The sequence below is a fragment of the Podospora pseudopauciseta genome, chromosome 1 (genome assembly GCF_035222475.1).
Source record: "Podospora pseudopauciseta strain CBS 411.78 chromosome 1, whole genome shotgun sequence".
NCBI classification, from domain to species: Eukaryota; Fungi; Ascomycota; class Sordariomycetes; order Sordariales; family Podosporaceae; genus Podospora; species Podospora pseudopauciseta.
This window is the reverse complement of record NC_085892.1, coordinates 6,291,951-6,308,104: the sequence shown is the minus strand read 5'-3', so window position 1 is coordinate 6,308,104 and position 16,154 is coordinate 6,291,951. Positions and strand designations below refer to the sequence as shown.

Below are 16,154 nucleotides of genomic sequence, written 5' to 3'. Positions count from 1 at the left end.
TTGTTGATGTTGTTATGCTGTGTTGAAGAGTACTGCATGGGAAGTTGCTATGATCTCCTCGGGATTCCATTGTGTGGTGTCTCGTCTGAATTCTCAGGTGTGATGAAGTCATGGATGATAGGGTTCTTCCAGATCGAAAACAAGAGGCATATCTTGAGTATGCTCTCAGTCAAAATCCGAGCCTCCAGACTGAAGCCTCTCTCAAGTCATCTATCTATCTCCGTAAGTCCAAGGCATTGAATCGCCCAGGCAGTGCTGTTGCTGCTATAACCCCCCAAAGCTACCCCGCCAAAAACGCGTTTGACAACGCCCTGCGGCCCCGCTCTCGTGTTAAGGGCTTTTTGTTCCATCCGCATCACTGAACAACACGCGTGCTTGGGATTCCCATCCATACAAAATCCCACATTGAAATATCACAACGTAACCCGCTATACAGCGGTGGGCCCACTTTGGACTTCTTTATTTCCTTTCGTCCTTTGCCTACCTAGCCATCAGACCACCTGCATATCAGTCCACAACAGCACACACCATGGCATCACGAGGCTACGGCAGCGCCCCCACACAAACACGCCAGTCTATGGCTTCATCTGGGGGGGCTGTTAAAGCTAGACAACTGGTTTGTTTACATTCTCTGTCCTTGATATTGTGATATTTGATGCTGATACTAACACCACCCAGGCCCAACTCCAACAACAACTAGCCCAGCTTTCCAACAACCTCGCCGACACTGAGAACCTCCTCCGTATGACCAGCGTACAGGCCGAGTCCATGCGCGGACTGGGAAGTTGGCATGCGGGGTTGTGAGTAACCCTACTTGGCTTTGGTGTACTTTACATACGGTTGAAACTGACAGACACCCGCCCGTCGTTGTCGGATCATAGATTCATGGCCGCGAGTAAAGTCCTCGGGGAGGAGTCGGTGCAACAGAACCAGCAGCAGGGAGGAGGAGGAGGCGGCGGCGGACCAAACTGAAGGACCGGCGGGTAGGTGCAGGTTCTGAGACAATGCGGGTGGTTTGCTGGGATGAGGTTCTGTCATATGGCGACAGAAGACGCGTGGCTCGACTGTTTGGTGGGCAGCATGGTTACTGCTGTGTAGATAGAGACGAATGATAGCAGGTGCTTGGTGGTGGAACGACTGATATCCGATGCCTTGCAGTTTGTTGACGGTGGCACTGGAAAGTTGGTGTTCTTGAACGCTGAGAGCTTCTGGTCTGATCACCTGGGTAGTACCAATGCTGGTGCTTCTGAGGACCATGTTGAAGGATATCGAGGGCACCTGGGGATTCGAGACGACATCTCCTCATCGGTTTTGCTGTCTGACATGGCACCTAGGCCTTGAATATGTCCCTCATCTACAAGGAGCAAGCCAATGCATCCCCGAGGAAATTATAAACTGACATTCAAGTTCGGAATTCTTCATCCAGTTTGGTCCATCATGTCTGGTTCATCGGGGGTCGCAACCGGCCTCTCTGTCTTTCTCTTTGTCCTCTTGGTGCACACTGGATACCTTCTCTCCTTGCCGCAAGCATGGCACTTGCGAACCAAAATATCGGCCCATGGCTTCCTACCTCCCTTACTCTTGTTCTCGATTCCCGAAGTGCAAGACTCCCCGTCAATGAGGACCGAGTCACAGAACTTGCAGATGCTCTGCTTTACTGCTGGGTTCAATCGAATCCGGCTCTTCAGGGACACAGCGCGCAAGTCAGTGGCTAGACGTCTTCCAGCACCTTGAAGTGGGGGGTTTTGATCCTTGTTGAGCTCTGAGATATTGGAACCATCACCGTCCAGAGTTGCTGTCGAGAGGAAAACGGCTGCTTGCTGAAGAAATGATAGTCGAGAATAGATGGCCTTGTTTTGCACCCCGCCGCCACCATTTTTTGCCTTTGCCATAATGAAAGGAAATCGGAATGAAGGTCGAGTTGTCTTTTCTTTTTATCACGATCGTTTGTGAATGTCAACTGACACAGAAAAAGCTTGCCCGGCCAAGAAGGCCAAGTGAATCAAAAAGACATCAAAAGTGAATTGGAACTGTCACAGGGTGGCCTGTGCTCTGACGGTTCCGTTGGCCCCACCAGCGCCCAGTGCACGGGCCAAGCGGCACCTTTCCGGCTCTGGCTAAGCCACTCGTGGTTAGAGCTGATTGCGGTCAGGTTTTGAGGCTGTGCGTGCTGCTTGACCTCCAACCTTATTTTCGCCTTTCTGCTCCCTCCCTTCCTTTTCTGACATCCTCTTCTCATCAACGCGCCAACCCCTCGCCATCTGACAGTCTTGGTATTCATCACCAACGCGCGCCTCTTTCTTCTCACCTTGCGACTTTCCACTCGGTGATTTATTTTCTTCACCAGACGCGACTCTTCCTGACGACTTTTGGCGCCATCGCCTCTTTTGTTTTCACGACAAGCCTTGCGACCGTTTCCAGTTTTCGCCAAATAACTAGCCAACATGTCTGCTGAGGAGGATCTCATCGACTACTCCGACGACGAGCTCAACCAGGAGACCACCGCTCCCGCTTCCAACGGCAAGAAGGCGGATGCCGCTGCTGCCCAAAATGTCGACAAGAAGGGTTCCTATGTCGGTATTCACTCGACTGGTTTCCGCGACTTTCTGTTGAAGCCTGAACTTCTCCGTGCGATTGCCGATTGCGGTTTCGAACATCCCTCGGAGGGTTAGTGACCAAATCTCATCCCCAGCATCCCGTTATTCCTTCCTATCATCACGGGTCCGTCCATCTCGCAAGCAAAGGCAAAGCTACGCAAAGCAATTTTTGAAACAAGACTATCATCGGATGGAGCTATTGGTTGGCGCGCCGTCGACGCGCTTTGCGCAAGCACCTGGTGACTCTTCACCATGCGACCGTCAGACCGCTCGGGGGCGACCCCGAGCGGCAAACCATGCTTCTGGAAAATCCAATGAGCTCTTGCGCAAGAGAAACCTCTCATAGATGGCCTCGGCTGTCGCGCTTGGGTTGAGTCGGCGCTTGGAAAGCGACAAGGTTGCTTCATTGCTCACTCGAGCTCCATACCTCGAACTCCTTCGGGAGGTTTCACAAAGGGACCTTGTTCCCCCGTCTCCATCATCCATTGGCCTTTGGTCGTGGTTTTCGCGGATGCGTGGGAACGTCGTTGCCGTGACAGGTGGTCGCGTTTTCTGCATCTCGCTCAGCTGGTCTCGGGGCACACCTTGGTTTGGAAGGAGAAGATTGGTGTTGTAGGAGGAGGAGTGGTCGACATGTCTTTGCTGCGACGATGGACGGGCTTCTGATGAACCTTCCCACACATCGTTCTGTCCAAATTTGCGTATCCAGTTCTAATCCGATGCCCGACTACAGTTCAACAGACCACCATTCCCCAGGCTATGCTTGGTGGTGACATCATCTGCCAGGCCAAGTCCGGTCTCGGTAAGACTGCCGTCTTCGTCCTCACGACCCTCCAGCAGGTCGAGCCTGTTGCCGGCGAGTGCTCCGTGTTGGTTATGTGCCACACCCGTGAGCTGGCCTTCCAGATTCGCAACGAGTACAACCGCTTCAGCAAGTACATGCCCGACATCAAGACCGGCGTCTTCTACGGTGGTACTCCTATCCAGAAGGATGCCGAGATACTCAAGAACAAGGACACCCACCCCCACATCATTGTCGGCACACCTGGCCGCTTGAACGCCCTTGTCCGCGACAAGCACCTCCGTCTTGGCAGTGTTAGAATGTTCGTCCTCGATGAGTGTGACAAGATGCTTGATCAGATTGGTAAGGCGATTATCATTTGTGGTTTTTTTTTTTGGGCCAAACCGCTAATGATCTATCAGACATGCGCCGTGACGTGCAGGAGATCTTCCGTGCTACTCCTCAGCAGAAGCAGGTGATGATGTTTTCGGCCACTTTGTCCGACGAGATCAAGCCCATTTGCCGGAAGTTCATGCAGAACCCCACCGAGCACTACGTCGATGAGGATACCAAGTTGACGCTCCACGGCTTACAGCAGTACTATCTTGCCCTTGAAGAGAGGGAGAAGAACCGTAAGCTGAACGAGCTCCTGGACGACCTCCAGTTCAACCAGGTCATCATCTTTGTCAAAAGCACCCTGCGCGCTACCGAGCTGGATAAGCTCCTCCGCGAGTGCAACTTCCCTTCGATTGCCGTCCACTCCGGTGTCAGCCAAGAGGAGCGTATCAAGAGATACAAAGAGTTCAAGGAGTTCAACAAGCGTATCTGCGTGGCCACCGACGTTTTCGGCCGTGGTATCGATATCGAGCGGATCAACCTCGCTATCAATTATGACATGCCCGCTGATGCCGATTCCTACCTCCACCGTGTCGGTCGTGCTGGACGTTTCGGTACCAAGGGTCTCGCCATCTCCTTCGTGACCACCGAGCAGGACAAGGAGGTCCTCCAAGCCATTGAGAAACGCTTTGAGGTCGCTCTTCCGTACGTAATACCTTCCTAGTCAACTTCCGGAATTGTCTGCTAACTGTTTACTAGTGAGTTCCCCAAGGAGGGTATTGATGCCTCCACTTACATGGCCTCTTAGACGAGTTGTTGGTGTTTGTTGAGCTTGGCCCTGGCATACCACTTCTCACTTTTAATTAGTTTGGCGATTGCTTTTTCCTCTTTTTTTTTTCTGAAACGGCGGATATGGTTGCAAAGGGAAAAGCATCAAAAGTGGCAGAATATATGCAGCAAGGGCCCAATAGGTGGTTTAGTTTTGTATGATTAGTACAGACCATCGATTATCGCCATGCTTTCAGAAACAGCTTCTCTCTTGCTGGTGCTCATGCTGAGTTGGTGTCAACATCAATTGCTGCATGAGGGGAGACACATCGCCACTGGTTGTTATTGGAACACTGCATTGTATCGCTTGTCTCAAGTAAAGGGGTGGTGGGATGCGTTTCCTCTTGGGGTGGCCGAACTGGTTTGGGTTGGGAGGCTCGTATACATCCTCGGTAGTTAGTTACCTTGCTCAATGGATATGTTCTGTTCTCCTATCTGGCAATGATTGTTACATTGTTGGCGACTAGAGTTCTGACACCATCCTAGATTTTCTCCATGTGGTATGACGGTTGGTGTTTGTTGGCCTTGAGCTGCCCAATTGTAACTCCTTGTCGGGATGATTCATCGTCAATCATAAGTCAAGTCCCCCAACCTCCCCACCCCCGTCTTGTATTGTTGTTTTGACTCTACTTTCGGCCTGAAGCTTTCGTGGTTAAGGAGCGAGTCTCGGCGTCGGTGCCCAACAACCCAACAGCAGTCAGCTGGGAGTGATAAGTCTTGTGAATAATGATCACGACTTTCAATAGCGATAGGTAGGTGTTTTTTTATTACGCCGTATGCGTCATACAAGCATGAGTAACTGTGATGATGGCGAATGTTTGTGACCACACAGGCTTGACTCATCCGGGGGCTTGTGTTTGTCTCCATCTTACCTTGGTAGGTAGGTATCTGATCGTGGGAAGCTATTTCGAGCACCTAGGTATGGGCTCGCGGGTTATGCCTTGCGGGATACCCCTCCTTGATGTATCTACATGTTGCTGGTGAATTGGCAGAGACTAATAGGGGGGTATGACTCTGAGCTGGTAAGGAAGGTGTTGTGGTCAGGGGGAAATATTGTCGAGTAACTTGGTGTATACTTTGTGGATTATGTCGTGTTGAGAAGACTGTCCCGAAACAATGTCACTATTGCAGTTTCAAGTTTGGGGGGTGATGATCTGTAACATTGCATTAGGCTTCTTTCCACTTTTGGCTGGCCGGATGGAATGAGAGTCGGTCTACCCCTTTTGGTTCCTTGTGAGGGGGGCATATGCACGATATCATTACTTGGCTGGTCACGGCGGCAAGAACGGTGTACTTCTTTTGGGGTCTGGTGTACCTCCATTGAAGTGTGGATGTCATGCAAGTTTATTACGATGAACCGAACTTACCCCGAGTATCAAACTCTTGGTCATTGGGTTGATGATGGTAGCTGCTCGTTCATGACTTGGGCAAGGAAGCAGAACATGGAGATAAAGCATGAGTGAGTAAACATATCCACGATGACTTTAAGCAGCCACAAGGTACTTTGGATGATAACATGTTTATTCTAGTTGTGGGATCACCTGCCGGTAGCTACCCCTTACAAAGTGAGGATGTGGGTGAGTGAGGCAGGTATGATTCATAGCTACCTAAGGTACCTTGCAGAATCATCATGATTTGTTTCCACCCTAGCAGAGCTTCACCGAATCATCCTCACAAGCTCTGAGTTACAATATTAGATACTTATCCAAACACAGGCTTGTTCACATCTGAGTGCAGTAATCTACCCTTCTTACGTGCCTATGTGTCTTGTTGGCAAAGCCTTATGATGACCACATCATCATACATGGCCTTCAGACTGACGGTCAACAAAGCACACTCATTTCCATCTAAATGATGAGCCTTGGCCCCCATGGTTGGCCTCTCTGACCCTACCTTTGCTGGCTTGTAAAGTGTGTATGGGTCACGAACATGGCCTCCCCCATGTTTCCACCACGGCTCAGCAGCGGCAAGGCGGCCGATCTGTCTACGACCCCCTCATACATAACACTCTTACCGAATGGAAAGAGTGTTTGTTTGTTTGTTTGTGGCACCATGATACCATACCATATCACTGGGTAGTTTGTGTGAGGTGATATGGGTATCACTTCTTGGTCGAGTGCTGTCATTCCACCGGGAGCCAATAGGCAAAGAATGTTTGCCGAGCTGTTTCTACGATATAGGGCAATGTAGGGGGCCAGAGGTATGTAACCTGTTTATTATCACAGGGCTGGGGTTGTGAACTACCGGCATGTTTGTTGTGGAGGACACAGAGCGGGAAGATGGGCAAGGCAGGTGAGGCAGTCTGTGTGAGGGTGATCGTACTCGGGTTGATGCGGGCTGTTGAAAACGTCATGAAGTATGTGACTGGTTTTGTGTGAGGCCTCATGGTGAGCTTGCTTCACCTTGCCTCACCTTGTTGCCTGTCTGCCTGCTTGTCATCTCATATCTCGAGCGTGATTATCATGCCTGGCAGTTGAGATATGGGGGAAATAAAAGTGAAGCCAGATCGAAAGGCCTACACATGAGGGCCACAGAATGAAGGCAGATTGTATGACTGAGTGAACGAAAAACTATGCACGAGCGAGTGACTGGCCACCTGTATGACTGTGACGAAGTAAATAGCCCGCACCGAATGAGGCTCTTGCTCATGTGTAAAGTGAAATCCTCACAACTTCCCGCTATCATCATCAGCAAGGCTCGATCAGATGCGAGCTCGTATGCGAGCTTGACCGCAGGTCAATGTGTCCTCTGTGTGACTATCGTGTCCTTCATGGTCAGATACGTGCACAACGCCGCGAATGGCAAGATCCCACATCACAAGCAAGGTTCCGATGTGGCAATAAGCTAACTGTGATGAATGAAGTGAACAAGTGACTTCACTCTAGTGACGGAGGCAAATCACGGCAAGCCCATTCCCCCACCTCACCTTAACCCCCCTCACCTCACCTTCGAAATTTCACTCACTATTGTCGTAAGACAACTGCGCCGCGTTCAAACTCTCGCACTTTCCAAACCCAGAAAATAAGAGCTTTCCGATCGATCGGGCCAAAATTCCACCAACAGCAGCTCCGGTAAGTTTCGGCTTACCTTCCTTCCCCTCCCATCCTCATACTCAACGCCCCCCTCAGCGCCCCTCGTGAGAATTTCAAAGCTTGAAATCACATGAGATACCCATCCCCTCAGAAACCAAGGAGGTAGGGATCAAGGTTAAAAGATTGAGCGAGAATGACAGGCTCTCAACCGCCACATTCTTCGTATCCTACGCTCAAGGGCAAATGTGGGCAAAACCCACTGCTAATTTTTCGTGAGAGATGGTTGGATGACCAAGCCCGTAATGGTGTGTAGCTCACCTGCCCTTTGGCGTTGCCTCACTTAGCTTGTACCACAACTGCTGCTAAAGGATCACCTACCTTCCCCTTCGACTCAAATCTCCGATGGCTCAAGTTCGTAATATCTAATCCCCTATCTGTGATTCGCCTCCCCGTTGGTTCCGGTTTCCAGCCCTATTTCTCATGTGTGTAGTTTCATCATGGCCCTCGTCGAGGCCAGTTGTCACGTTGGCTACCATACAACCAAGACAACAGCCTCACATCCGAGATCCCATAGTTGAACCTGTCCCGATCTTCCCGACGGAGTTTCTGGTCAAGAATAACTGGTGTTGCTCTGCAGTACGAACGAGGTCAAAAGTGGAACCAACCCCCAAATCCCACTGCTGCCTTGGCCCCACACTTTTGTTGCCTGTGCCTGTTTGATGAACCGCATCTCATGCTCTCTTTCCTCCAACCTCCATCCAAAATAGGCGGCAGTGTCCTTTTGAATTGTACTATTTCCCTCGGCAAGACAAAGCGCGATCGGGGAGTCCGCAATGCAAGCCTTTTTTTGTATTTTTTTTTTATTTTTCATTTTTTTTTTTTTGAAAATTGATGGTGGATGTGAAAGCTGGTCGGTAGTTCACCGGGTCCCTCACCCATCCCCGTCCCCGCGATCGTCATCCTTCGGCCGAGAGAGAGCGAATGAACGATGACAGGTTCCGAACCACCGAGAAGAATGTGGGGCATCAATTTTCCCAAGCAAACCACACAGCAACAACACCAGACTGGGAAGGTTTTCCCCCCATAACTTGTTTGACAAATACTCAGCCTCAAAATTTATGACGAAGCCGAGGAGGAGCAGGAGGAGCAGGAGGAGGAGGACCCTGTGGAAAGCCAAGAGCAATATTCCATATCATCATCTCACGGTCTCCGTGGTCGGTGGCTGACTCAAACCTTTTGAATTACCACTCACCACCATCCTTTAGCTCCCTCCCATTCACGGTGCTGCTCTCCGGCCTCGGGAAATCCGAGCAGTGTTATTGGCTTGTCTTTGACAAGCCAAGTACCGGGCAAAGAGCTGAGTAGAAGGTCTTGGTCGAGGGGATGATCAGTGTTGCAGGTGGTGACTCTTGTCGCCCGGACGAGGCCAGCCGAGTCAATAATTGTTACGGAGCCCCCCCCTTCAGCTTCAGCTTAGATCTCTCCCGTCTTTCGCCTTGGAAAGGCTTCTTTGGCCATCATGGTGTTTCCATCAGAGAGCCCGGTTGGTGTGGAGCATCACGATGATGAGCAAGTCGGATCTGAGCCTTGGCGGTTATTCGAGGCACCCGAAGCAGGTAAACTCAGCCCGGCGCCGCCCGCGACAATATCTCTAGACTGTTACTGTGTGGTTATTGTCCAGGTAACCTACAGGGGAAGGCTCTCGTAAGAGTAGGTATGGCAATATGTGCAAATGTGGAATGATTTCGAGATCAGCAACCTACAAGACTGATCTGCTAGCTGTGACCGCCTCACAAGCGCCCCCAACCGGGTATCACACAAGACACTCAGCCGCTGGGCCGCGCGGTAAGAACCCGCCGCACGGAGACGGGAACAGCAGCAGCATGGGAATTCTGCAGCGGGTTTGATCCCGTGAGATGCTTAACAGCTGACGACAACGCGATTTCCACAATGTCGCCGAGAGCAATTCATCCTATCGGCGACCGAGATGTTGGATCTCCATACACATGAACGGCTGGTGCCGGTGATTCCATAGTGTATTATCGCATCAGCCCTCTAGTGTTGACAGGGACCGAGACAAAAGATCCGATATCGCGGTCATGTGTTGACTTTTGGTAAGGAAGTTGTGATCTTTGGAGTTGAGTCATGGTGGAGGAAAGTCTGGGCGGGGCTAAACCAGAGGTTTCCAGCTCGTCTCGACCTCTTGAGAACCAGTCATTAACTGAAGCAAAGATAAAACCTGCCGAAGGCGTGATCAGCGTACGCAACAAGCAAATGGCCGAGAACGGCGTGAAGTGCGAAAAAGCAACACTTGTGATGATTCCCCCTGGTCCTTCTGCCTTGCGAGAAGGCGCTGGCAGTGGAGTGCTTGGACTTGGGTTGCTCTGCATCAAGAACGGGCGTCTCATCGCGAGCCACTTTCACGACTCTCTTTTGGTGTCATGGTGACAGCCTTGAGGGGCGGGGTGAAAGTTAGTTCCCACTGTGATTGGGCAACGGTTGAGGTGCGACAAGGCCAAATCTTGCGGTCAGGCCTGATAGAAAGAAAAACTTTGAGGGTTGTGCTACGCGTCCAGGCCATCCATCCATGCGAACTGTGCCAACACAGCGCTGGATGGAAGGCAGATAGGCGTCGACGAAGGAGCTGGGTCTCGGCGGGGGTTTGGTGATGTGTGCAGGACAACACTGCATCACTTGGTACAGCTATGAGTGGAGGAGGGTTATATGGCGATATATGGCGACGAATGAGAGGCAGATCTTGAGGTTGGCAAAGGGAGCCAACACCTTCAACAGCCAGTGGACACTGTGCAAGTGGACACGGCCGACTTGCGCGACCCACGATGAACGAAGCCATCATGAAGCCCATAACTCTCCAAGGTAGCGGTGGCATTCGTTCGTCCAGACAAGGCGATATTCTTGTTTCTCGGTCGTAAAAAGTGGTTGATCATGTACATAGTACCCCGACTGGCTGTGTGAGGGGGCATTGATGGGGCTTGAGACTCCCGAGCACAGCCTTTTGCGGGGAACCCAGGACATGGCCATTTTTGGACTCAACACATGATCGACAAACATTTGTATCAGGACCCGAGAGAGTCACACTTATGAAGTCGTATCGAGGCTTCTGAATATCTGGAGATTTCATTCCTGTCCGGAGGCATGAAACGGTCTCCAGACCTCCCGGCGATGCCCTGGTGGTAGCATGGTGGAGCGACTTCATTCTAGAAGGTCTGGGCGCCGGTAGTGACGGGACGGGAGAGCACCGATACGATTGCGCAACTGTAGCAGATAAGCTGCAAGTGTTCAAGCAATCTTGAGAACAGGCTAGACTTGTGATGTGATCATGGACCTAGATGATTGCTGGGTAGGTTACTAACGGGATATGGAGTTTAGCTGTGTAAATGCCTGGTCAAAGATAAATTTAGGGACACTGAACAGATGAGGAGGTAATGCGGCTGTGAGCGCGAGCGATCCATGAACATGCGTCACTGCCTTGGAGGGTTTCTCCGTAGCGTGCACTGGGCCAACGAGAAACGGACTCTGTCTATTGCCGGTCGCCGACCATCCAGTTTTCCGAGTCGATGGTAGGAAATGCGGGCCCAAATTATGACTGACCGCAATGCCAGGGTTTACGTCTCTTAGAGAATGATTTACGAACATCCAAATCATAAAACAGATGCCTCTCTTCTCACCCATATTGGGCATCATTTAAATCTCCATGAAGGAGGGGTGTCGCATTCACTGACACACCTCTCGGTGGTCGCGAAAGACTTGGTGGTGTTCGAGACTGCCGTTCCGACCAACCCTTGTCAGCTGTGCAACACTCCGAACTCAGCTGTGAAAGTGAGTCGACGATGTTTCGCAGCCAAGACTCCCTCACTCATCACTCATGAGGCCTCTCGGTCACTCCCTCCACTGCGGTGAATCAACCAAAGCCCCGAGCATTTCAAATCCACGTTGTAAGATGTCACCATCGCGATGTTGTTCTCATGCCACAAGCTTCATTGATGTGAGGTTGTTGCCTCGATCAAGAGCATGATGAAGGCGGAGGGTTGAGAAATGAACGAAATGATGACTGTGTGGCAGGATCAACACCGTGCTGATGAGTGATGATGCATCCTGCGCCTTTGGTTACGGGCTAGCTGTTTTGAGAACAGTCCAGGCGCTAGACAGGGGTAATCTGCTTTGTGAGCAACTTGGATGGATGAACTGGCCACGCTCCTGCAACCCAGATTTCCCGCCCCCCTTCTGCCATGCAGTAACATAGCCAATCAGGAGATAGGCGATGCCATCTCATCCCTCCTACGGGCGAGTTGAAACTGCAAGAGTGTCTCGCAGAGAGTTGGTGGCCTTGTGAAGAGGGAGGAGGGGCGAGGGGTTGGACTTAGGAACTGATGATGGACACTCGAATCCTCGCGATGATGACCTCTAGGTTGGCCTGGCTGCACGAGAATGGAAGTAAACTATGGCGCTAGGCGATAAGATCGGGTACATCATAGTTTATTATTCCTCCGTGTTTGAATGTGCTGAGGATGGCGGCGAGGGAAGGGGAGAGGAGGGGATGACGGGGCATAGGAACAGCCACCGATGTTGGCAAATTGTGCTTGCCGTCTTGCTGCAGCCAGAAAGGAGGGGGGACAAAGTGCGAATGCGTCGTGAAAGGAAGTTCTGTCCATGAATGAATGAAGAACAAAGTGGCTCGTGCAGGCTGTCGATGGAAAAGGTGGGAACATTCGAAGGGTGGAGTTGGTGAAGGGGTGGAGCGTGCATAACAAAGTGGGGAGCAAGGTTGTCTTGTGCATGCGACGGGCTTGCTGGCGGTTTGGCAATTCGTTGGCACTTGTGGGCATCTCCCAGTGACCCTAGGGAGTCCCATTCAAAACTACTCGGCACCCAGGAGCCAGGCCAAAACGCTCCCTTCTCTTCTCTTCCCCATCGAGCAGCCATCATGCTCAACTTCAAGATCTAGGAAGAAGCGACTCTTTGGCAGTCTGCTTGTGAGATCTGGACGGACCATCTCTCCTCACTACTCTTAATTTAATTTGTTACATCTCTACTCTCTGGTATCTTTCCGTTCTCCTGATTGCCTGCCTGTTTGTCTAGCAACGTTTTCTCTTGTTCGCGCGGCATTCGCTTGCACTCTGCGACAAAGGAAAATAGGACCAACAGACATTCCTCCACCGAGTTCATCATCTTTCTTCAGCAGCCCGCGGAGTCCGCCTCTGCGCCGCTCTCGTCAACAACAGCCAGCAACCGTCACACACTCACCCCGCTGGCTCTGTGTTTCTCCAATACTGTATACACCACACCATCCCGTCAAAAAAGAACAAGGAATCCGCCGCCTATCGAACAAAGGCGAGAAAAAGAGGGAGCTTCGCGAGAACGCTACCTAACCACTCATTTTTTCCCCTCCCCTTTTGAGCTGCACAGGCAACTTAACCAGCCCGGTGACTACCAAGTCGCCACAGCCCTTCTGAAAGACCCGTTTTCAGGCTTCCGTTGCTGAGCGCCAGGTCACACCACACAGACCACAGGGGGCACACTGCCAGTTGGGGCCACCTGTTTTCACCTAGCGGCAACAGTCGGTTAGGCCTTCGCCACTCTGAATCTAACGGGAAGAGTCATCCAGACCAGGGGGGCCACCCGTAGCCAGCAGCTTATCTTAGGTCGCCCCAGAAGACACGCGCTTCATAGGAGTCACATTGCCGCTCTCCTCAGGCCGTCGCCATCACCATACTCTCACTTTAAAGAGTTCGTCGGCCTCGCAGCCACACCGCAGTTGGAGAGAGACAGCCGATCGGTACCTGCATAGCCTGCCACTGTCAAGGACCATCTAGTCCACCACGCCTGCATCTTCAGCTATTGCGAATCCGATCGTCGAGTCTCGACCCGCTGTTAGCCATCCACACGATTGCACCCTTACACCAACCACCATCAACAACACCTCGCCTCCCGCCCCTTATGGTACGCAACTAGCTGCCATATAGCCTCAACCACCGCTCTTCCGCTCCAACAAAGCGAAGGGACACACACACGATGCCTCTTGCGAAAAATAACTTTACTCCAGTCGCCGTCTCCGTCCCGTCTACCGGTCTGCTCGTTCGTGAAAAGTTGGCTCTCTTTAGCACCCTGTTTTAGGAGTCTTCTGTCCATTTCGACATTCAAAGTTTGGCAGCAATCGTCAAGATTTGCTGCAGGACTTGCATCTCGTTAATTTCACGATCTGTTCAGCACACTGGTTTAATCGGTAATCACGGCGTGACGGCGACTGGAGGTTGTTGGAAGCACTTCCACCCACCATAACCCAAGATGAAGCTCGACACATACCTGTCCCCCGCATTTATCAACCCCCTTACCTCCCTCCACAATGCCACTTACAGCCAACCCTTAGCCGCGTTGGCATCCGCTTCTACCACCTCGATCTGGTCCGACGCATCCTCCCAGCACTCAGACGACAATACCTCCAACGGACCCTCTTCGGACTCCGAACTCAGCGAATCCTGCTTTTCTATTGCGCCCACATCTTCTCAGAGCTCAGTAAGCTCCTTTGGAAGCTACTGCGAGCCAGTCATCAAGAGCTGCGATCCCTGGGTTCGCCAGCAACATGAACAGTATTCTCAGCCCGAATCATGCGCGCCATTGCGCCAGAACCCCCGCCGAACCTCCAACTCTGCGACTTCAAGGACTGGGCGTCCCCCTGCGCTCGTGCGCCAGGCTGACCGGAAGGTCAATTTCGTTGACAACCTCGTCGGTAAGGAATGCGCTTGCTTCATGTAACGGATATATGCTCAACAATGTTGTTCTAGACACTTCGACCCACATGGTCGAAGCCATCTGGCCTACGTCATCGCCAGCTTGCAAAGAGGTGGGCAGCAGTGCTGTGCTCCCGCTGCGCAGTTTTATTCAAGAAACTTTGCGCCGGTCCCGCACCAGCTACTCGACCCTTCAAGTTGCCTTGTACTACCTTGTCCTGATTAGACCCCACGTTCCGAGCCATGATTTCACCATGGAACAGCCCGACAGCAACCGAGAATGCCAGGCCCTCCAATGTGGTCGCCGTATGTTCCTCGCAGCTCTCATCTTGGCGTCCAAGTATCTGCAAGATCGCAACTACTCGGCCCGTGCCTGGAGCAGAATCTCTGGACTCAAAACATCCGAGATCAACCAAAACGAGATGGCATTCATATTGGCTGTGAACTGGAACCTGCACATCACAGAGGAAACCTACAAGAAGTGGTCTGAATCAGTTCTCAAGTTCACACCCCAGCCTCCTTCACCTCCCAGCCCCTCAGCACAGCGCGTTTACGAACAGCAGTGCGAACAGTTTCAACGGCTTATTCTCAACCTGACGCCCTCGCTCGACAACTTGGAAGAGTTGGCTCCTTGGCTGCGGGCCACTCGGGAGGTATCTATTCAGGCCATCTGCAGCTCCCCTGAGAGTGCCAATCCTTGGGGCGATCTGGATGCGGCTCTCAAGCCACGTTTGGCACCAGTCGTTATGGAGCCAAGTCCTCCTTCAGCATACGTTCCTGGCCGCTTTGCGCCTGCATTAGGCCTGTTGCCTACACCACGCATGACTCCCCAAACTCGTGGATTCAGCACTCCTGCTGTGAGTGCTGCTTCCCACATTCTTGGAAGAAGTTCATCAATGGGTTTCGCCATGGCCCAAGCCTCCTCCACGTCTGTTGCTCAGACCTTGGATCGGTGGCCCCCCGCTGTCACCTCGTCTCCCATGAATCACCTTCCCCGCAGGTCATCTCTTGCCAACTCGGTCTCGACCGCCTCCTCGCCCGAGTCAATGGTATCGGATTCTTCTCGTCTTTCTCGCTCTTCTTCGATCTCGTCTCTTTCTTCGGTTAGCGCGCCGTCAGCCAAATTGGATGCTCAGGCGCGATGCCGGTATGGAAGGTCGTTCAGTGAGAGGATGAGCCTGAAGCCCACCATCGCTTCGGTTCCCGAAGTCTATGAGGAGGGTCATTGTCTGACAGCGTCGCCAGAGTCTTACACCGGCCCGGCGGGTAAGGACTTTTACGATGGCACGCTGGATGTTCAATATGCGTGCAGGCAGCGTGAGATGAATGATGCGGCCATGGCCCTTCAAGAGTTGCAGCGTCAAGCGGTCGATTCTTCGTCAGCCCCGGTCAGAATCGGAACCAAGCGAAGCCGGACCTTTTCAATGGACAATGCCCAGCTGCAGGAGAGTGTGCGTGGATACCTTTCAATGGACTCGACCAACGCCGGTGCCTGGCCCGAGTCGATGGTTCGAGGAAGTCACAAGAGAGTCTGTTGCTCAACCGAGGCGGCTCAGCCGTACATGATCTCTTCGCTTCATCCAGCAGTCGGAGGACCAGGAGGTCCAGGGATGTGGCAGGGAATTCTGCAGTAATTCTTTTACACCACACGTTTCGACAAACACCTTGTTTATTATTTTTGCGTTTCATACGCCAACTGCACATAACGATCATATCAATCAACCAAACCCTTCGCTGTGACATCATTCTTCTTTCTTTGTCAGTCCCTCGCTAGAGGGAGAAGAAGTGGTAATTCTCGGAAGAGATTAAGTCCCTAGCAGAGGGCTTGGAG

The 16,154-nt window shown here is 51.9% G+C and overlaps 6 protein-coding genes across 6 annotated transcripts; 5 read left to right on the top strand and 1 right to left on the bottom strand.

Moving 5' to 3' along the window:
• Positions 1-345: 345 nt before the first annotated feature.
• On the top strand, positions 346-972 carry QC763_117343 (uncharacterized protein; the record flags this gene model as incomplete). The annotated part of the gene is made up of 3 exons (XM_062908318.1): positions 346-616; positions 679-800; positions 882-972. The coding sequence occupies exons 1-3, from the start codon at positions 530-532 to the stop codon at positions 970-972; spliced, it is 300 nt and encodes a 99-aa protein (XP_062771403.1). The 5' UTR covers positions 346-529.
• A 446-nt stretch (positions 973-1,418) lies between these two features.
• On the bottom strand, positions 1,419-1,892 carry QC763_117340 (uncharacterized protein; the record flags this gene model as incomplete). The annotated part of the gene is made up of 1 exon (XM_062908317.1): positions 1,419-1,892. The coding sequence occupies one exon, from the start codon at positions 1,890-1,892 to the stop codon at positions 1,419-1,421; it is 474 nt and encodes a 157-aa protein (XP_062771402.1).
• A 552-nt stretch (positions 1,893-2,444) lies between these two features.
• On the top strand, positions 2,445-2,672 carry SUB2_2 (Suppressor of the cold-sensitive snRNP biogenesis mutant brr1-1; the record flags this gene model as incomplete). Its single annotated transcript, XM_062905397.1, has 1 exon — positions 2,445-2,672. The coding sequence occupies one exon, from the start codon at positions 2,445-2,447 to the stop codon at positions 2,670-2,672; it is 228 nt and encodes a 75-aa protein (XP_062771401.1).
• A 684-nt stretch (positions 2,673-3,356) lies between these two features.
• Positions 3,357-4,980, top strand: SUB2_1 (Suppressor of the cold-sensitive snRNP biogenesis mutant brr1-1; the record flags this gene model as incomplete). Its single annotated transcript, XM_062905396.1, has 3 exons — positions 3,357-3,741; positions 3,801-4,419; positions 4,474-4,980. The coding sequence occupies 3 exons, from the start codon at positions 3,357-3,359 to the stop codon at positions 4,520-4,522; spliced, it is 1,053 nt and encodes a 350-aa protein (XP_062771400.1). The 3' UTR covers positions 4,523-4,980.
• Positions 4,981-9,719: 4,739 nt separating this feature from the next.
• Positions 9,720-10,022, top strand: QC763_117323 (uncharacterized protein; the record flags this gene model as incomplete). Its single annotated transcript, XM_062908316.1, has 1 exon — positions 9,720-10,022. One exon carries the CDS (start codon positions 9,720-9,722, stop codon positions 10,020-10,022), a length of 303 nt encoding a protein of 100 aa, XP_062771399.1.
• A 2,184-nt stretch (positions 10,023-12,206) lies between these two features.
• PCL5 (PHO85 cyclin-5) lies at positions 12,207-15,957 on the top strand (the record flags this gene model as incomplete). The annotated part of the gene is made up of 2 exons (XM_062908315.1): positions 12,207-14,322; positions 14,378-15,957. The coding sequence occupies exons 1-2, from the start codon at positions 13,881-13,883 to the stop codon at positions 15,955-15,957; spliced, it is 2,022 nt and encodes a 673-aa protein (XP_062771398.1). The 5' UTR covers positions 12,207-13,880.
• Between the last annotated feature and the right edge of the window lie 197 nt (positions 15,958-16,154).